The 21,788-nt window shown below is 26.6% G+C and overlaps 2 protein-coding genes and 3 long non-coding RNA genes across 8 annotated transcripts; 2 read left to right on the top strand and 3 right to left on the bottom strand.

Moving 5' to 3' along the window:
• Window positions 1-11,925, bottom strand: LOC100864155 (ras-like protein family member 10B). Its single transcript, XM_031920331.2, has 5 exons — window positions 11,764-11,925; window positions 7,081-7,241; window positions 4,127-4,363; window positions 2,607-2,810; window positions 1-2,039 (listed from the first exon to the last, which is right to left on the bottom strand). Exons 1-5 carry the CDS (start codon window positions 11,831-11,833, stop codon window positions 1,914-1,916), a joined length of 798 nt encoding a protein of 265 aa, XP_031776191.1. The 5' UTR covers window positions 11,834-11,925; the 3' UTR covers window positions 1-1,913.
• On the top strand, window positions 1,286-2,159 carry LOC147656759 (uncharacterized). The gene is made up of 2 exons (XR_015293676.1): window positions 1,286-1,361; window positions 1,774-2,159. It is a non-coding gene; the product is annotated as an uncharacterized LOC147656759 (long non-coding RNA).
• LOC147656760 (uncharacterized) lies at window positions 3,379-4,034 on the bottom strand. The gene is made up of 2 exons (XR_015293677.1): window positions 3,891-4,034; window positions 3,379-3,817 (listed from the first exon to the last, which is right to left on the bottom strand). It is a non-coding gene; the product is annotated as an uncharacterized LOC147656760 (long non-coding RNA).
• Window positions 8,989-10,018, bottom strand: LOC147656761 (uncharacterized). The gene is made up of 2 exons (XR_015293678.1): window positions 9,481-10,018; window positions 8,989-9,253 (listed from the first exon to the last, which is right to left on the bottom strand). It is a non-coding gene; the product is annotated as an uncharacterized LOC147656761 (long non-coding RNA).
• On the top strand, window positions 9,616-21,706 carry LOC116415490 (uncharacterized). 4 transcript variants are annotated; one of them, XM_086913261.1, is made up of 5 exons: window positions 11,915-12,059; window positions 14,810-14,958; window positions 15,982-16,085; window positions 19,231-19,346; window positions 20,227-21,706. In XM_086913261.1, the coding sequence occupies exons 3-5, from the start codon at window positions 16,022-16,024 to the stop codon at window positions 20,305-20,307; spliced, it is 261 nt and encodes an 86-aa protein (XP_086769387.1). In that variant the 5' UTR covers window positions 11,915-12,059; window positions 14,810-14,958; window positions 15,982-16,021; the 3' UTR covers window positions 20,308-21,706. The 4 variants fall into 4 exon arrangements, with proteins under 4 accessions (XP_086769386.1, XP_086769387.1, XP_086769385.1 ...); XM_086913260.1 differs by lacking the exons at window positions 11,915-12,059; window positions 19,231-19,346 and adding an exon at window positions 9,616-9,734; XM_086913259.1 differs by lacking the exon at window positions 19,231-19,346.
• Window positions 21,707-21,788: the final 82 nt, after the last annotated feature.

Here is a 21,788-nt window from a genome sequence, read left to right on the forward strand (position 1 = left end):
TTTAATTTTCGGTCGTTTTTTTTTTTTATTGCGTTACTCCTGCATACAAAATATTACGTGGTATTTTGTATGTAAAATGACGCTTATTTGACATATTTTCGATGACTGTACAAATTCACGTCGAAGTTTCTGTACCTTGTCTAAATTTGCTATTTCGATACAAAGATTTTTTTTCCAACGAACACATGTTGTAATGTAATGTACAGTTTATATGTTGTTCTATTCAATATATTTAACACTTAGTAAATTTATTCTGCGTGGTCTACACGTGTACTGAACAACAAATTGATGTGAAAATAAAATAACAACAATCGATTGTTGGCACAATATTCTTGATTTTAGTAATTAACATAAAAAACATTTTAATGATCGTTCAACGATCGTTAAACTTTGTTATACAGAACTGTTTCGCTTATTAATCGTTTAATTATTGAGCCAATAATATTTTGCGTTAAAATGCGTACAAACGACAACGGTTAACACACATTTTTTTAGAGATCTGCGTATGTATAGGTATACAGTATTTCACAATATCAACAGCTACGCTTACTGGCTAGTGATTAATTCCTTAACGGTATAGTAAAATATATATTATGTATATTGTATACACTATTGCTTGATCTGAGGTAACTCTTAATAACACACTATTATTACATTTATTTGTTTGCTATTATCATTTTTGTTATTATTAATATTAGTATTATTATTATTAGGCCGAATACATTATTGAAAAATAAAATAAAAAAATCATTTTGTACATTCAAAGATACAATAATACAGCAACAAAATAAATATACAATAAAACAATATCACAGATAAAACAATGTTAAAAATAGAATGAAATTTGTTACGTTTGTACACAGATTTTTTAAATTTTTGCTCACAAATATAATTTTCCGAGATTTATGTAAAATGATTGATTTTAATTGATAAATAAATTTATCTCTCATATTGTACTTTGAATAAATTTAATTATTTTATAATTTTTTAAACATTTTTCAAAAATTTATATTTAATTAATGAAAATTGAGATATATCTTATAGAAATTAAAGATTTTGAAAAAAGAGATAAATCCATTTATATATTAATTTTTGTAATATAAAATATGGCTAATTTTTTACAAAATATAAAAATTGCACGATATATTTACAAAGCGAATTATAAAATAAATTGTCGAAATTAAATTACACATAGAGAGATTCGGCAGTCGATCACGTAAATACATACGTATTTGCAATGTCATTCTCAAAAGAGCAGTTGTATAACATGATTGCATTATTTTTCAGTGTTAAAATTACACAATGAGCAGTTTTGATGATAATATTCACAGACAAGATCTGAAGCTTCTTCGATTCGCGAAGTATGTATATTCAATATTTTCTCCATAACTAGATTCTCATAATACTGATAAAATACTGATTCATGAATTTTGAGAGATCTATTGCAAAAAATAATCAATCAAGATGACAAAGTTAAAATTACAATGAAGACAAAGTTAAAATTAATTGAAAAATAATAAAATCATCTTACTTTAAAATAACTTTTGATTGCTTGTTTCAATTTGTACTTATTATATAGTTATTAAATTTATAAAAATGATAAAAACGTTTAGAATCTTTTCATAAAAAACTGTTCATATTTTCGATGAAAGATCTCAATGTCTTGACTAGTAATTACAATACTGCATTCTGTATTATCAGTTACTGCATTATCGATTGATGAACCGAAGAAATTCATGTATTCTTTTGTATTTCATATTACAATTCCGTTAGATGACACCGGAAATAATTGTTTCGCATTTTCCATTTCTGGCTCAAAAAATCTACGACCCTGTATCATGGTATGGATAGAAGCAACTTCTTTTGATAATGTGGTCGCAAAAGTCGAGCACGTTGATTTTCTGGCTTCAATGTCAGAGAAGAATACATTTTTCGCTGGTGTCATGCGAGTGAGATCGCAAGGGTTGTGAAGGTGCAGGCGTGGGGGAAGGTGGTCGTCCTTCCACGGCTTGAATACTCTTCATTAATTCACGAAACACCTATTAGAAATATATATTTGCTATATATTTTCATTAAATATATTTTTTTACGTTTTATATTTTTATTTTATAATAATATATGCAACAAATTATATATTACCAATACAATATCGTTTTCAATATGGCGTTCAATTATTTTTGAAAACTTTAATGAAAAATGTTTTTTTAAATTTTAATTATGTTTTATAAAATTGAAGTTTCTTGGAAATAGTTTTTTTCATGATAATATAGAATATTTTTCGTGACAAGATTCAGTATTCAACAAATTAGTTCATAAAAAAATTATTTAATACATAATGGTGACGTTAATTCCTCTATATTTTTTTACTTGAATTTCTTTTTTAACAAATGAAAAATTTCCAAAAATGTATTTATTTTAAAAAATAATAAATATTTTTATATTGAAAATATAAAATTATTTATTTATTTGTGTATATATCTTTAAAATTACTAAAATATAAAAATATGAATGCATCTATTTATTCGATTTAAATATTTTAATTAATTCCAACGTCATCGATAATTCCCACGGCGTTCATCGTATTAATAATACGATATTGTACATACCTGCACAACACGGCAGTTAAATCTGGCGCTACATTCCACGTAGCCGCATCGCCAGTGCTTTCGAACGAGATTAACGATGTCCCTGTAGCGAGTTCCGGAAGCAGCCGCAGGCGACAATTCGTCTTGTTTGTTCCCAACTACCAATAACGGTACGCCCCTCATGTCTCGTGCTTCGTAGATTTGATCTCGTAACATTCTAATGTGCTACGATAAATTAAACATTATATAATAAATTAAATTGTTTTAATATAGATGAGATATAGATAAAGGATAGATATAAAAATAATAAAAAATTATGGAAAGCATGTGTAATAGATATACATTTTATAATAGATGAATATATTTAATAATACAATATAATATAAAATATTAATTATATATAGTATAATAATATACATTATATACGGTATATTACATGACAATATAAACATGTATATTAAAATATAATGATTAATTAAAAAAATATTGTAAGGGAAATCTTCGTCGATTTTTTCTAAATCTGTGCATATTTTTCGTTTTCGAATGGGGAAACGAAAGGGAGTATAAAAAGGAAAGATAATCACAACGAAGATAGAACGAAAAAAGTTTTTATCCCTATATTGAGCATAAAGAAAGGTAGGAAATTGAGCATAATGAAATGGGGATAATGGTAATTGGAGTGGAAAAATTTTTAGGAGAATTCCTAGGCATAAATACAATCTGGAATCTCTAGAAAAAATATATTTGCAAATGAAAAAATGTTGGAATTAAAACGAATAAATTGTTAGCAATATAAACAAATTTAATTATTTAAATTTATTATATATTATTATTTAATATTTTAAATAAAACAATTGTATTTACATATTTATATTATTATCTCGAATTAAAATTATTAAAGAAATTCATTTGAAATTTTTCCAAATTTTACATTTTAGATTTTTATACTTAAAATTCTGTGTTTACAATGATTAACTATTATGTAAAGATTTTGTAGAATCAAATAAAAATATGGCCTAGGACTATAAAATCATAAAATCCTAAGTGCTTCATTTTGTCCAATTTTCCACGAGATATCATCAGTATTCAAAAAGTTACCGAGAAAATAAGATCTACGATTGTCTCGTAATAAAATTTTGGTTTTGTATGAATTAGAAACACGGATAATCTTATCATTCTTCTGATATAATGGTTTCTGATAAGGTTATGCCTAAGCTAAGGTTATGTTTACACTATATAAAAAAGTAATGTTACATATCAAATTATTATATGTTATAACTTTGTTATATCTATTTTTATAATTACCAAATCTTTCTATTTTACGAAACATTATTTTTTATAAATTAAAAAAAGATAAGTTATTATTTTTCATAAACTAAAAAGAAATCTAATAATAAATTATTCGATCAAAATTATTTCGACCAATCAGAATTAAATTAATACTAAATTACCAAAATATACTATATAGGTACAACTAAAAGTAACCAGATGGCGCACATCCATAGTAAATTGGTAATATATTTTTATACATGTATGCATACCTGAAACGTGTCCTGGTTGCTGAGATCGAATACGAGAACGTAAGCGTTCGCACTTCGTAATCCGTAATAACGAAAGTCCGTCCATTCGAGGTGCGAGCTGACCGGAAAGTACGGGATCATTGGTAGATCCGTGATTTTTAGTTCGTATAATCGATCGGCAAGTACCACGCTCGGATAGAAAGTCTCTCTACGTTCAGTTGGCTTGTATTCTTCGCTGAATTCGCTCCAAACGAATTGCTGGAACCCATAAATGAGCACTAACACTAATGTACCTTTACGATTCGAATTTGTCGTTCTCGTTAACGGGAAATAAATGGTGAGAATTCTAGGACTTCCTGCGTGTCTCAAAAACTGTCAACTGATTTTAAGTATTTTACGTAATTAACGATTCTTTCGAGTTATCGAAGCGTAAATTCATCGAAAATATTTTATGATATTTGACTATATATAATTTTATTCAAATTTTTTATACATTAAATGTGTGTATGGTGTAAATAATTATTGAATTAAGATTTCTTTTTTCAAGATAATATATCACGATGAAAATTATTATTTCTTTGCCAATTTTTCATATATATAATATTTGAGAAAATGTGTTGAAAATATAATTGCACATGATAAAATCTTTCTGTACGTATATTACGATCTTTCCTATGATTAAAGAATTAAAAAACTGCTGTTTCATGATAATAGGAAAAAGGATTCTGAAAACTGAATTATATTATGTTGAATATTGGATAATAAAAAAATTTATAAACTATGAAATAGAGGCGAAATATACGGAGTTATTGTTTCGAAGTGTCCAAGACTTGGAATTCCAATACTTTTGGAATGCAATGTTGTGAGTATGTGTATATTCCACTATCTCTCGCCTGTTGCATCGCTATAGTAATAATATATTATTATCGATATATATATATATATATCGAAATTATTACAAGAAAAAAAGATCTTGTATAAATTTTATTTTAAAAAATATTTTAAATAATGTAATCTTTAATTATCGATTAATTTTTTTTTTAAATCAATATTTGATTTAAAATACATGAAATTGAAAGTTTTTAATATATATATATATATATATACTTTATACATAAATATGTATTAATATCTTAAAATTATACAAGAATTTATTTAAAGAAATAATTTTCCATAATTTTGAAGAATTTTTATTTAATCGAGAAAAATTTAAAAGATTGAAATTTAGTTAAAAATTTTGACATATATTTTTCATTACAATGTTTTGTGTCCTCTTTTCAACGACTTTCAATTTCCTCAAGAGGCGACAGTTAACCGGAAACTGGCCCCGGAAATGAGCGGAAGTCATCCACATCTTGCAAAGTGATGTTCGTGACAATTGAACTAAAATGGTGAATCTCTTGCTAGTTTTACCGATTGCTCAATTATCGATATTGTTAAGCTCCTGTTATTTCTTTTTATAAATTTTTTTTTTTATTATTTTTAAAATTGGAAAATCATTGCAATTTTAACAATGTTTATTTGAATTTTATTCTTGAGTAGGATCTTCACAATTAAATTAATTTTCTTAAACTTGAATTTATATTGTAATTTTCTTGTATTATTATTATTTTATATTTTAAAATTTCTTATATTTTTTTTTTTTAAATTCTATCAACGAAATCGTCTAGAGAATTCGTAAAAAATGCAGTCACGCGTGACTCTTTTCAATCCCTGGTGAGCTTTTATGAACATCGATCGTCGTCTTTAACCGAGCCAAGTGTTAACAGGTCACTTTCTTATTTTCAGAATCTTCCCTTGAGAAGAATTTTTATTTCAATACATTTTTATTACCCAAAAACAATTATAAATTCATTCATCATAATTTAATAAAGAATGAAGAATAATTTTATCTTGAATTGCATCAACTTGTGTTATTTTAATCAAAATAATTTCTTAATAACAATCGCGCCAATAAAACCTATAATCAACCTATAATAATCAAATATAATAAAAAAATAACTTTTCTTATCGATGATCAATCATCATTGATTTCATTTACAAGAATCCACATAAAGATAAATCCAGATAAAAACAATTTCATCATTATCATCCCAACCATAATTGCAACCTAATCTTATAACATAGAAAAAAGAAAAAGTATTTCATTATAAATAATTTTCACATAAACTACCAATAAACGAACCAATAAAAAAAAAAAAAGAAAAAAGAGTTGACACTGTGTCAGAATCAGCTACAGAAAATTACAGGTAGTTGAGCGAATACCGAGCGAGTATTTTCATTAGCGAGGAGAGGTTAGGTTTGTTAAGTGGGATGGCACAATAAATATCTTACGGATGTGCAGTATTCGCCTCGTTTAATTACACGATAGTCGTGTTGTGTGCTCGCTTATTAACTTACGCTACGTTACTCCTTCTCTGCAGATCTCGAGATATACTTCATTTGTTCCAACCTTGTCGAGGCAAAGGCTACGAGTGATGCTGTATTTTGACGATTTCTTGTCAAACCGAGAGAAAGTTTGAGCTGGCAAACGTTTGACGTGTAGTTCGTCAAGGGAAATTACGCTCTAATTGGGAAGGTGGGGAATGAAGCGAATGGAGAAATTACACGTGCATATGTGTACGTTATATCCTTTAAATGTAAAATTGTGATACGAAGATTTGAATGATTTGTTATATATATATATATATATATAACATGTTCAGGAAGTCCCAGCATTTCTCAGGTAACTTATTAAAATTCTACAATTTTTATCGACAAATTGTTATTTTTATTTATTCGTAAAATGAAATATAAGAAAATTAAATTTAAGATAGAGAATGAAATTACGATCGACGTGAAATTATAATTCGAAATTGCTTTCAAAATTAAGATGATTAATTTTATGAATAATATATGGAATATTTCAGATATATATTCGAAATGTTCAATATCGATGATGTATTTTGATTTGATTAAACGAAATTATCGCTCACCCTAATTATGCTGGACTTTCCCACCCTGGGTGCACCGAGAAACACAACTTTGACACGATCCAGAGTGTCTGCGGGGCTTTCCTCCTCTTTCGATCCGCTTTCGGCGTTTTCACAAGTTATTGTCTCGCCTCCTCTCCTTTCCAAGTAATCCAGATCGAGTTCTACGAACCATTTGTACAATACGTATCTTCAAAATCTAACATACGAGATTTAAATATCGTTTATAAAATCATCCTTTACGAGAAATTATTTTTAAAGTTGTTTTATATCTCTTGGATATAAAAGTAGATTCTAAGATTTTATTATCAATTATTTGGAAAAATTGAATGACAAATGAATGAAGAAGAACGTTATAAAGTAATTATAAAAAGGAGATTGACAAAATGAATTTTTAATTGTCTCTTCAAATTATATTATAATTGATTAATTATATTATGTAAATATTTGCTTTTCTCCATAATTGAGCAGAATAATTACAAGCAAATTATTTATTAGTAAAATAATGTACATTGACAATATTGCAATTCATTAATAAGCAAATGAATATGGATATATATAAATAATTTGTAATCTTCCCTCATAATTCATAATTAGCTTCAAACATGATTGGTTCACAATATTTTCTATATTACATTTGCATATTAATTGTAAAATTTAATTCATTGTTAAAAAAAAATTTTCTCATATTTACCTCATTGCTATTTTTATTCACAACAAAATATCACGATAAATTGAAATTTGCAATGAAAGAAAATATTTGTTTGAATCTAGTTATCATTCTAACGTTTAAAGTATATCAAAATTTTATGAAGTTATAAAAATTCGACGACGAGAGGGATGTATGATAATTCGATAAAAGTGAATATAAAAAGCCAGATATTTTTCCACTGATATCGAAATCGACTCTGGATTATTTTTCATCCACCTTGGAACTTTTCCGTTGAAATTTATTATTCATGAATGAGGCGAATATTTTTACGTGTGACGTACAAAGATTCTTCTCCTCCCCCCTTTTCCTCCTTTTGAATGTTAAAAATCAGATTTAATCGGTGATCGGAATAATAAATTCGTCTTGTCGGTCACTTATTATAATATTCAAGATTTTTCATTAAATGATATGGTGATTTTATCCATTTACCCCATTATTTTTACCCAATATTTTTGTAAAAAAAAAAAAAAAAAAAAAAAATTTTTCTCACCGTTAACGATGCATTGGTGGAAAAATAAAAATGAAATTTCGATTTATTTTGACTTTTGATGGGAATATTAGAATTAAAAAATATGATTTAACAAATATATAAAAAAAAAAAAAAAAAAAATGGAAATAATAAATCTCTGAATGAAAACATAATAATTTCCTGGCGATAAAATTTAACGTTCGAGAAAAATTAGATTTTTAAATATGAAACGGGAATAAATTTCTGCGACAACTTTTAATTATTGTTATTATTATTATTGTTGTTAAAGAAAAAAATGACAGAAGGATTTAAGACAGCTTTTAAAGTTTCGAAAGATCTCTGACCAATACAAGCCCCTGTAACACGTTGATGTCGAAATAATTATATTTTTGCCGCTCTCGAAGCATTATCCACTGTTCCATGATAATCTGTATAAGCGGGGCGATGAAATTCTATTATCGTTACGAAAGTTTCTTCGTAGGAATAAGTTTCATTTTAAAGGGAACAAAGATGTTCAGAATATCTTTATTCCATAACTTTTTCAAACAATTAATAGTTATCTAAATTTTTAACTAGAGAAATATTAATGTTACACCACTTTTTCAAAAATGATTTTATCTTTTTTTTTTTTTTATAATTTATTTATCCTTTACACGTGTAACGTAAATAACCTAACCTAACTTGAAGTAAATTTTTAATATCATTTTCTAACATAATTCAATCCTTCTTATAATTTTTTAAAAAATATTTATATATTTTATTTTACAAAATATAATAAAAATTAAATATCATTCACGATTAACTGATATATTTCTAATTTTTGATTACTGAAAATATACAGTTTTTACTAGTTACCATTTTCTCTTGAATTTGATATTGCTTTTCTAGGCGATTTCGATGGTCTAAATTTAGATATCAATTTAAAGCCTCCAGAAATTTGAGATTGATTGCCTTGAGAACTGATATACACCACTTTCTACTTTATAGAAAATATTCTAAATAAAATATAAATTGTGTAAATAAATATATATAATATGAATTAAATTTTTCTAAATTTATCTTTAATATTATTTATAATGTAAAATTATAATTCTAATTTTTATACCTTAGAAAATTATCAAGTGAAAGATTATCAAAATATCTAATAATTATTTAAAATAAAAAAAAAACAAGAGAAAAAACAATATAATTAGCAGTGCAATATTTTAAAAATCAAATTTACCGCCATTACAAATAACTGTATTGTTCACATAGATTCCTTTTCATTAGATTTATCACATATAGATGTCGTTGCACGCAACATCGGTATATAATTACATATACCTCTCGATATTGCTTTCACATCTCAATTCAGAACGTTTAATTTTTCGTTTGAAACGGCGGATAATCGACGTTTACTTTATTCTCATGAGAAATATTCACGACTTTTGATTAAACAACGATAGCCAATTGAACGATAATCGATTATTTAAACGGGTAAGTATGTTTTTTCCAATCGCTAAAGCGATTTTTTTTATGAGAGAATTTTATTTAAATTTATTTTTATCCAAGTTTAAACTTCGAGCACGACACGGATAATTTCCTTTCAAACTCATTTCGTTTAGATGTCTACGCAAAACTCGTTTCTTTGCCACAAAAGAGTTCGATTAAATTTTTTCTTTTTCATTTTTTTTTTCATTATCAACTTTTATGTCGATTTTTTAATTTAATAATTAACGATGGAATTTTACTTCGATTATTGCATCTCTTTTGAATACTGATACAGTTAATGCATTTTTTTGCATTTAACTACATTTATAATGAAAAACTCAACAAATCGTAAGGAATAAAAAAAAAGTTTATTATATATGTGTTTTTATTGGAAAATCTATTCTTGGTAAATTTATTTTTTAAAAACTGTAAATGAAATTTTTTAGGTTATGAATTTTATGATATCCTTGATGATTGTAAAAGTATTTTAATATAATAAATAATAATTTGATAAATGTAAATTATTTAATTATTAGATAATTTATAAATATTTGCTTGTTTGAAATAATAATTAACCATAATTAGTTGAATTTTCTCTTTTGTTAAGACTGGAATTTTTCTAAATTCAGATCCATCAATTTTAATAAAAACTTATGTAATGTTAATATAATATTTTTTATTTATTATAATTCTTTACTATTTCCAAACTTTTAATCAAATTTAAAAAGAAAGAAAATATTAATAAATCCATAATTATAATATCCAAATATCAGAATAATAATTTTTAGTAATTTTCAAAGAATAAAATAAAAAAGAATAAAATTAATTTTTTCAATTATTCAACAAAAGCTTTTAATCAAGCTTTACAGCGATATTTTAATATCATAAAAAACATATTTATTATCCATTAATTCGCTCGTATAAATTTATTTGATTAAAATCGGTATTTTTATTTTTATCTTTTTTTTTTTTATTAATTCATCGAATTAGCGAATTTACTTTAATTGTCACGTATAAGTAAAAATAATATTTATCGGAGAAATAGTTGATCTGAATACAGGTAATATAATTTTCCACGTCGAACTTCTATATTTTCGAAACCGCTAAGTTATTTGCACACTTCTTGGGCACGTTCGCGTTTCATATATGAAATTTTCCAGGAAAATTGAATTTTAAATAAATTTCGTACGCCATGTGCTCTCCCTCCATTTTACTTCATTATCAACGAGGGAGAGATTCGTGTTTCACACAACTTGATGTTTACATTTGAAAATACTGACTTGAATATTTTCAATGTGCGATTAAATCTAGTATTTTCTCTGTCTGGATAAATATATAAATTTCGATTGTACTGTAACTAATTAAATTTCATTTGAAAAGAAATATATTTAATGATAAATTAATAAATCAAATTACTGAAGAAAACATTAATGAACATTTTGAATAATAATGAAATTTTAGTAAAGTAAACAATAATTGAAATGTAAATTTCAATCAACTTGATGAAAATTATCCTTAATTGAGAAATAACAACAAAATAAAATAAAAGTGTTATAATTCGATTGAAAGATAAAAACATCTAAAAGAAAAATTAGAAAGTATCACTATTATAATTTTTTGTTTATTGAACAAGATTTAATTTTTAAATGTCACAATGGAACAATTTTGCTTGTTAACAATTCAAAATTCGAATGAAAACCATATTTATTCTTCAATTATCATTATTCGGTAAAACTTAACCTAACAAATAATCTCTATCTAACAAAAAAAAAAAAACAGAAACAAAAATAAGAATCACCACACAATTATTAAATTCACATAACTAATTTATAAAACAAATCGAAATTATTCCTCAAAATATTCAAAATTCCCATCTTAATCCTCACCATTCAATGAAACTTGTTCCTATGACATATTTATACTACGCGACTAACATAATGCACAAGCATTCAACAAAGATCAAATGTAACAAAAATTGCGATAAAATCCACGGATTATCCTTTATTTATCTTCTTTCTTCCAAAAGACAGATTACCAAGAAGGCGTTTGTTGCCATATAAAGTCGGCTTAGAGTGCAGGTCGTTCTCTTTTCTCCCGCGGTCCATCGAGGTGAACGCGCGATTACCACGGGTCGAGGCATGAACACAGACTGTCACACCTGCGAGGAGGGGCGAGCTTCGCGGTCGAAGCTCGCAGCCCGACTGGCATCGCTGCTCTCTCGAGCTTACGGCCAAGGAGCGATCAACGATGGTGATTGACGCGTGTGCTATTCGCCGGCTTTCAATTCGTTCAGACACCGCGTGATTATTTTACAACGAAAGAATCAAAAAGGTGAATTTTTTCTTTTTCTCTTTTTTTTTATTCAGTTATTTATTTTTTTGAGGAATTTGTAATCGAAAAATTGAATGTAAGGTTTGTGGAATTATTAAGGAATAAGATTTCTTTATAAAAGTATGTTTAAGGATTTGTATTTTTTTTTTATTTCTTATATGAAATTTGTAGATGGAATATAAAATATTTAGGTTTCAAGATATCGTAATCGGAAAGTCTAGAAATGAAAATTCTTTTAATTCTTATATATGACAATGAATATTGCAAAATTGAGGTTAGGTTTATAGCTTTGAAAGATTGTTGGCATTGTTAAATGATTTTATATTTTTTATGAAGAATATCGATGTTTAAGGATTTTATTCATTATTATTGTTTATGTTATCATCGAAAAACTGAAAATTTTTTTTTATATATTTTTACATAAAATTTTCTTAAAAGTTAGAAAATCGAATATTGGAATGAAAAATTAAGCAAAATGAATTACGGTAAAAGAATTGTTAGAAGTATGATTAAAGAATTGTATTTTCTTTTTTTTTATGTAAAGTTTGCAGTTAAATTGAAGATTGAATTCATGATTGATGAAATAATATAATAAATAGTAAATGATATTGAAATAAAATTTAAAAATATTCCAAGTTAATTATTTTCATATTTCATGTCGTCGATTTTATTTTAATTTCTCATGTCTTATCAAAAAAATAATATAATTTTATATCGCTTTACCATGCATATATAAAGTTCTACATTTTTCTAAAGTTTTAAAGGATTGCTTTCAGAGTTGCAGGCTTTTTGATATGCAGTATATCGTATTTACATATATATGTGTGTATATATATATATACACATACATACATACACACATATACAAGTCTATAAGTAACGTAGAATAAAATTCCATTGAAATCTCAATTCTCATCCATGCTTTTTTCGCAACTAAATTTTTATATTATTTTTATTCTTTTTTAGGGCGTTATTTTTATTCACAATTTTTGTCTCAATAATCCTTTAAATAAAATTTATTCTAGAAATCATAAGATATTCCAAGAGAAAAAATTTTAAATTTGTTATTAAATTAGAATTAATTATTTACGTTATTTAAAAATTTTTGTATTAAAAATCAATTTTAATAGAAATAATCGAGAAAATTCATATTCATTAACGAAATGTTAAATTATAATTGTAATTTTAATCTGTGGCCAATGAATCGTAAAAAAATTTCATTGAACTCAGCAAGATAAACATTGCATTGCAATAATGAAATTTAATTGTAATTAAATAGTTAGATTAAACGTATATGTATTTACGTGTATGTAATTAATTAATTTAAATTAATTATCTTGCATTAATTATTCTGTCGCTTTAGATGTTTCGTTATTATATCTCAGGTCTAATTTTACATTAATTTCGAATTTTATTGATAATAAAATTTATATTATAAATTATGAATCTTTGATCTTAATTAAAATTGGAATCATTATAAAAAAATAAATCATTACATTAAAGTTATAATTACAAATTATTAGAAGAAAAACTTCATAAAATTGTATAATTATATAATTTTTAATAAATATTCTTAATAATAATCCATTCTCATTAATACTTTTCTCTCATAATAATTATAAATATTTAAAAAAAAGGAATTAAAAATAATAAAAATGTAATGATAAAAAAGTACAATAATTTAAAAACTTTCTTACACTACAAATTACAAACACAAACAATTTGCACATGAGATTTAAAAAAAAAAACTAAAACTACATAGTATTATAATAATCTATTTAAAGACTAAGTGCAAAGATAATAAAATCAAATTTAAGCCAGTAAAGACTGAAAATAATAACGGTCTTCAATATTATAATATTGAATCTGTAATATTCATAAGCTTTGGAATCCCTTTATATTAATATTTTCATACATTATTAATTTAAGATGAAGTTGAAGATTATGGTTTTATAAAATTCGATGCACACGTTTTTTTATGTTTCAAGAGGATTTAGAAAAAAACATATTACAATTCGATAAATATAACAGAAGACATTTAAAGCTTGATACTTTTATATTTGGATCAATAAGAGTCGACGCATATATTAAAACACTCGATAGAAAAGAACTCGGATTCGGGACACTTTTCCAAGAAATAATTTTAAACTTCGAAACTTTTTCGATATGATTATTTCTGCAGTGAAAAGCAGTATGATACACGGAATAAATTTATGGATTCATATATATTACTGTTCAAAAGTTTGAAAGATAGGCATAATTTTTTGCTTGAAATAAAAGATCTTTGGAAGTGTTATAAAAGTTGTTATTTACAATATATTTTTTTGACAAATATTTTAAGCAGAAAAAAATTATTAAATAAAATGCCCATAAAATTTACCAAATAAATAAATAAATAAAATAATGATCAATTTGATGAATCAAAAATTTGATTTTAATTTATACTTCTCTGAGATTTTGCTGTTATCTTAGTTTATTATGTGTGTATTATTTTTTTTATCCAGCACATACAATTGAGTTAATATTTTTTTTTTGTGTATCTATATTTATTTATAATATTGAATACATTTGTATTAATTTCACAAAAATAAATTTAACTTTTAAATCATTTTGCATTTATATATTCAGCAATTAGAAAAAATGAAAATTAAAGAAATATACTATTGAAATAATTTAATTGAAAAAATTCTATATATATATATATAAAAATTCAATTATATTAATCTAAGAGATATCTTGTATTTTAACAGAATAATAATCCTCGTGGAATAGCAAGACCTTTTTCGAATTAAGATCTAATATAAGATCCAGAAGCATGGAGGAACATGAAACGCGTTTCAGACTGTCTAAAAGATCTAAAAAGATCTTCCTAATTCCAGATCTTTTTCGGATTATCCTAATGTAAGGGACCATAAGACACGTTATAAACTGTTTTGAAATCTGAAAGATACATTTCAATTCCAAAGCCATGATATCCATTTCAGTGTATTTTCAAATTATGTAATTTGATCATTAGAAACCTGAGACTATGAATCCATTTGTACTAGTTTTAAATTATAGAAGATCAACTATTCTAATTCTGTCAATTATATAACATCAGCTTTTGATATTCGAAAGAATATGAAATATTATAATTCTTCGATAATAAGACTAGATATTTAATTAAAATTTCATGGATCTGAAATAAAAAAATTGAAAAATTCAAAACGCATTTAAAAGACTTTCCACTTTGATTCCATAGTTATATTCTTGTGTATCAATCTGGAACAATCTCATTTAGATTAATTTCTAAATTCTAAGAGATTAACTACTCTAATTTTGTTTAACAACATGATATTAGAAAGGATATCAGATATTAGAATTCTTCAATATTAGAATTAAATAGTTTAATTGAAGATTCTCTAGTAAAATCAATGAATTATGAGCTAGAGATAAATTTTATTATACAAGATGATTAAATTCCAATACTCTATTCACTTTTTCATCAATTCAGAAACATTTAAAACAATTTCCAAACAAGATGACTCCAGCTATAACTATGATCAATCTACTAGCAAATGTAAAATCAACTTTTGTAATTAACTCGTGAACATTTTATGCATAATAAGAAGTTATAGAATCGTTTGTTTATTAAAGATTATAATGTCTATATAGATTCTCGACTCACGAATGGATTCTGAAATGAAACCTTTCATGGTTGAACAATGTTTGCCATTTGCGGATGAGTTTGTTATTCACAAACGTGACATATAATTGTTCATGAATTATATGTGAAGAGTGCGAGTATTAAGCATTATGCGAGTATTAAAACGTCAAATTCAAATGAATCTCATGGTTTAGGAATAAAATGACATCCAACAATTAGGATTAAAATGTCAATTCAAAAGATCTTCCAACTATTGAAAATGTCTTCTATGATTTCATAATCTGCAATAACCAAAGATGATTTCTAGGATTCAAAGATGATCCAAATTGGATTTCAAGATTTTAGAGATTATGTTTGTTGGTTTGTTGCACAACTTCAAGGTATGTGTGGTTACTTTCTCAACATTATGAATATAATGTGAAATAGTTTATAGTAAATTTCAAAGTCCTGTGGTACCCCAGTATGCATTTCGTCATTCCAGGCATAGTTGTGTGATCAGATCTTTTGGACAGAACCAAGATTCTTAGATAAATTGGAGAATCTTCTAATTTGTTAATGTTCAACTGTTCTTTATGTTCTTTATGTAATTATTAGGATCTCATAACAATCAGACTTTAGATAACTTTAAATAGTTTCAATTCAATTTTATAGATAATTGTAATTATAATAAAGTTTTTATGAATCAGTATTTGAATCCTATATCATCTATCCGGTGCATTCTGTATCAATTTTCACGTGTTTAGAACGATTCCTTTTATGTTCAGTATATCTAACATCAGCTTTATTGTAGTAGATTGGTTTCGTATGATCGTACAATTTTGAAATCGTTTGCTATTGAATTTTATGCTCTTCAAAATTTTAAACTTATCAGTAATTAAGTTATGAAAAGTGATGAAAAATTGTTAATTCTGTTGAAAAATTTTTGATTTTGAAATGCTGAATTAATCATTTGCATGATCGAAAAGTTTATTAACAAAAGCAATGGATTATAAAGCGTTATTAAATTTATCTTGTTTTTTTTCTATTTAAATTATTCAATTATGGTGTGTCCCCATATTTCAAAAAATAAAAATTCCAATGATACATCTCAAAATGGAATTAAATATCAAAGCGATTATTACAAATTAAAAATAAACTAAATTGTTTCTTCAATTAATTTCAATTCTATAATTTTAAAATAAAATTATTTTATATTTTAATGATTCAACTATTACGTGTATAATAATATATGGAAAAATTTATCGTAAATTAATTAAATATTTTAAATACAATGTGACAATACTTACGACATTGTTTTTGCGGCGGGAGGCTTCGCCTCCTCCTGCCGCTCGCAGTTTTTGTCCCTATGATTATCGGTGTTCCACAAGAAACTTCTTACTAATTACCTCGCGTAAAAATAGTTGAGCAAATCAACGTTACACGATATATCACTTTAAAACGAATACCGTCACTGATAGAAAATATATTCTATTACTTCGATCTCACTTATTTATCAGAACGGTGTGTCGTTTTACATCGATCCCAATTAACTTCTTTATTTAACTTCGGCGTTATTAATCGAACGTAATTTAAATTTTACACTATATTTCACCTAGTTATTTTTATCGTGTTAGTTAGCACGATTATATTCATCTATTTATTTCAGCTATGAAACAAATTGAAAATACTATGTGTGTATATATATATATATCCACAATTTAATTAATCTAATTGCATGCCTAGCGATCCATTGATTTATTGTCAGGCACAGAGAGATACAGCTATTGCGCTATTTAAGAAACCGCATTCGTGGCTTTCATTTTTATCGACCCTTTGCCGATATACTGCCCGAAATAATTTTTCATCGTTGTGTAGCGGTTATGTAATGCCTCACGATGATACGCGGCACGAGTCTTATCCATCATCATTGCCAAACTATCTTTCATCGATCTTTCTCGTATTCAAATGATCACTTTTCATTCGATGAAACGATCCACCTGTTTTGCTCAATCTTCAAATGCGCGTTCGCTCGCGCGGCACACTATTAACCTATTTCTTGCAATGACTTGCACGATCACTTGACCACGTACCGTAATTTTTTCCGTATATAAATCGATTGAGAAATTCTTCCACCGCTTATACACTGTGATTTTCGTTAAATTGATTTACTGACGTTGAACAAAACCGATCGACCGATTTCTTGAAAAAATATTGTGGGCACGCGACGATAATGTCGTTTGCAGTCGCGTGGCCGCCTCGATTACGAGATCGTCGGTAATAATCTGCATAAGTTATCACGTTGAATCGCGTCGATAGAGTGCGAGTCGAGCGAGTCCACTGGTCTGGGGGGCATCTCGTGCGTTTTCATCTGTGGACGTGTCTCGTGCGAAACGCAGATGTATGTTTAACTCGTTGTCTCGCGTTATCGCGATGGTATTACCGTAAATCACGTCTCGTTCTTGATCGACTAGATTATTGCGAATCGCGATCGCGCGGAAAATGGAACACGTTCTATCACAAAACGAAAGAACGAGGTGGAAAACGGAGAAGCACGAGCAGCATCACGAGAGCACGAGGATAAGCTGTTTGGTGGACGACGATGTCGACCCCTGGACGATCGAAACTACCGACAGAGTCACTCTGATTCTGCGCATGCGTCAATTGGACTTCGCGCCAATTTCTTTCCGTCACATTGACTCCTGAGATTCTGCTTGCTTGCGATAATATATATCTAATAATTCTCTTTTTTTTCATAATTTTATTCGTGATTTTCTAAAGATTAAGAGTGGAATATGTATTTTAATCAATCGAGGGATATATCGATAGGATTTTATTGAACTTACGTTTTATTTAAAATTTTAATTATTATTGTAGATTTCAAATAGATGTTTTGGATGAATATATAGCTGCTTTATTTAAAGTAAAATGTGCATTTTATTTATTGAAATAAGCGAGGTTGTTGCTCATAATCTTTTATGCTTCCATGCTCGTATTCTCTTGGGTTGAATCTTAATGATTCGGAAGACACTACAGTCTACTATATTCCTGCAGCTATATCTTTCCACGAGAATGAATTTATTGCCGTAAAAGTTCTGAACTACGTTCTTAATTCTTCGCCATTTACATTTAATTTCGTCGTAACGATAAGTGGTATTTGTGAATACTGATTTAATGTAAACTTTACTACGTAACAGCGGTATAAATAGATATATGTAAAATATACATATGGAATTTTTCTACAAAATTAAAATGCGTAAAAATAAAAAAAAAAAGGACAAATTAAAATATATTTAAAAATTAAAATAAAAAAATAATAGATGAAAAAAAATTTATAAAATTTCATTTAACATCTTAAATTTAGATTTAAATACTTTAAGTTTGAGATTTTAGGAGTTTAAAATGAAAACTTGATTTTTATCTTTGATAATTCTTGTAGAATAACAAAGTTCATCTCAACTTTAATTCCCTTTCCCTGTGATATTATATCTCGAAACTGGATAGCTGCTCATATTCATATATATATATATGTATATCTTATGTTTAAAGAAAGGAAGGATGCTGTAGAACAGGAAGACCTATTTATCATACGACGAGGCCCAGCCGATCGAAACTGCTTTCCGGTAAAGCCACACTCTGAATGGGCATGCGCATTAAACAATCACGTAAGGATTTATGTTAAACAATAAAGTCGTATCGATTCACCTATTTCTTCTATTTTTAATATCCACTCTCTCCAAGGTGAATTTTCTTCTATTGCTAATCTTTTAAGTGCAAAATCTTTTTATGTAAAAATCGATGGATCGTAATGAATTAAAAATATTTACTCGATTAAAGGTAAAAATAATGATCGGTTTAGATCGAATAAAATAAATTTTATAGAATATACTTGCAAATATTTGTAACAATTGTTTTTATATATTTTGGAAATTATCAGTGAACAATTTATTTCATTAAATTTTAAATATATCTTCTATCGTCAAATATGTTGTTGGACTATATAAAAGTAAGAAGGACCATTTATCATCCAGTAACAGGCTAAATTCAGAACTTACTTCTCACTTATCCATCAGAACTTTACATCAATCGTTATCGACATGGTGGTATAAGAAATGGAATTCTTAAGAATTGTTTCATTTTTCACGAATATATAGAAAACTCCATATACGTAAAAATATATCGATATTTTGAACAAGATTAAAAATACTCAATCTTTCATTCATTCACAAACATTTGATAATGAATTCTCCATATATTTATTCTCATCATATTGCATCACATTCCTTTATGATTATTTTTAAACTGGATGGAACATCGAACATTAATCATTTCCCTTTAAAAAGAATTCTCTCTGTGAAAAATTCCGTTCAAGCCTTCATTTCTTCATCGCTTCAATTATAGAATAAAAAAAAAAAAAAAAATAGAAGCCAATAATTCATTTCCACGATAAAAAAAGAAAATAAATTTCACAGTCGATCACCGTTGTTTAAAATTTTAACAAGACTTTACGTCGAATATATCTATTTCGAAAATTCCAAATTGCAGGTGAAATTCGCCAGATGGCCGCCCCTAAAGGATGGAATTCTCCAGGGATTAATTCCGCTGGTTGTAGTTCGTCTCAATTAACCATCGTTACACAGACAAGCCTTTGCCACCCACGATTCGAGAAAATTTGGTACACGTTTTTAAAGCGAATCCTTGCGAAGGATCACCTTTTTGCAAATCGTATTCAAGTTCGTTACATCGCAGAGACGAGTCGTGAACGTGGCGAGAAAGTCGAGTGGCTCCTCTGATTTTCGAAAGGAGATTCGACATCGGGGCGAAAACAGTGGAGGTGAGGGTTTTAAAGACGGGGGATGGATTGTGATGGATTTGCAAGAATTTGAGATTTTGAGGAAAAATATATTTGGAAAGAGATTAAATGCAGAAGATTTTGGAAGAGGAAGTTTTCTTTTTTTGATGAAATTTTATGGATTTGAAAAATTGGGAACTTTTATATACTTCGAAAAGAGTGAGATTTAAAATATCTTTTCTTTCTTGATTCGAAGAATTGGAATTTTAAAAATATATTTTGCGGATGAAGAAATTAATTTAGGTTAAGAGCTTTCGAAAAGAGAAATAAGGAAGGAGAGTTGTGTTGTGAAAATTTCAAGAAAAATTTTCTTTCGACATTTTACAGATTTGCAAGATCGAAATTTTAGATAAATATATATAAAATTAAGCTTCGTGAATGTATAATTTGTTGTTGTATAATTTGATATAAAAATATTTTGGAACGAAAGAACGAACATCTTGGAACGTTTTATAAGACAAATATATATTATTGCTTTACATAGAGAGAAATCATTTATAATACTGACTGATTCGATTCACAATATGATTATATATATATATAGTACCTATTAACGTTCATGTTAGATTAAACGCATTTCGATAACATTGTTTTTTTTTTTTTTTTTTATTGCTTAAAATTACACGTGGAAATAAATTATTCCATATTTACGAAAAATTTACGTTAAAATTGTACACTAATATTTATTTATTTATTACGTATCATTATTAAACTTATGTAACAAAATTATTACATTCTCGTAGATTCTATGCTGTACGCTTAGAAAAAAATTATGTTTCATTTGTTTCCCGTGAAATATGAAATATTTGTGCTGGAAAATTTGTATATATTTTTATTAATTAATTGGCGGAGAGGAGGTGCCGTGCACAAGTAGATGAAGAACCTTAAATTCTATGATACGAGAGAGAAACGAGACGAACAATTTTACGATTTCGTTGGAATTTTGTACAAATTTGTAATTAACAGAGATTGATATACGAAAGGAATAGAATGAAAAAAATTTGCAAGAATCGTTCTATAAACGAACAGAGTATAATAAAGGGTTGAGATATTAAATTCGAAAAATTGAAGCAAAGATTTCGAATTATAGATATAATTCGAAGAAGTAATATAAGTTAAAATAAGAAATAACAGTGTATATATATTTACATGTCAATAAAATTGTTTTATCTATTTCTGTTAAAATTACTTCAAAAAATCAAGACGCAAGTTTTGATTATCATTCGATGATTCATAATATTATATTTTCGTTATT

This window comes from Apis florea, unplaced genomic scaffold (assembly GCF_048593485.1).
Source record: "Apis florea isolate Af1SG1 unplaced genomic scaffold, ASM4859348v1 contig_3496_pilon, whole genome shotgun sequence".
NCBI lineage: Eukaryota > Metazoa > Arthropoda > Insecta > Hymenoptera > Apidae > Apis > Apis florea.

Bases quoted from the DNA above. Each gene is read 5' to 3' on its own strand.
- LOC100864155 (XM_031920331.2), bottom strand. From the start codon at position 11,833: ATGGACCGCGGGAGAAAAGAGAACGACCTGCACTCTAAGCCGACTTTA. The intron at 7,242-11,763 runs GTAATCTGTCTT...AATGGTTCGTAG, and splicing joins TGGCAACAAACGCCTTCTTG to AACTCGATCTGGATTACTTG. The intron at 2,040-2,606 runs GTATGTACAATA...TATTTCTAATAG, and splicing joins TTAACTGCCGTGTTGTGCAG to GTGTTTCGTGAATTAATGAA.
- LOC116415490 (XM_086913258.1), top strand. From the start codon at position 18,660: ATGCTTCCATGCTCGTATTCTCTTGGGTTGAATCTTAATGATTCGGAA. The intron at 18,835-19,230 runs GTATTTGTGAAT...TTATGTTTAAAG, and splicing joins TTTCGTCGTAACGATAAGTG to AAAGGAAGGATGCTGTAGAA. The intron at 19,347-20,226 runs GTAAGGATTTAT...TCCAAATTGCAG, and splicing joins CATGCGCATTAAACAATCAC to GTGAAATTCGCCAGATGGCC.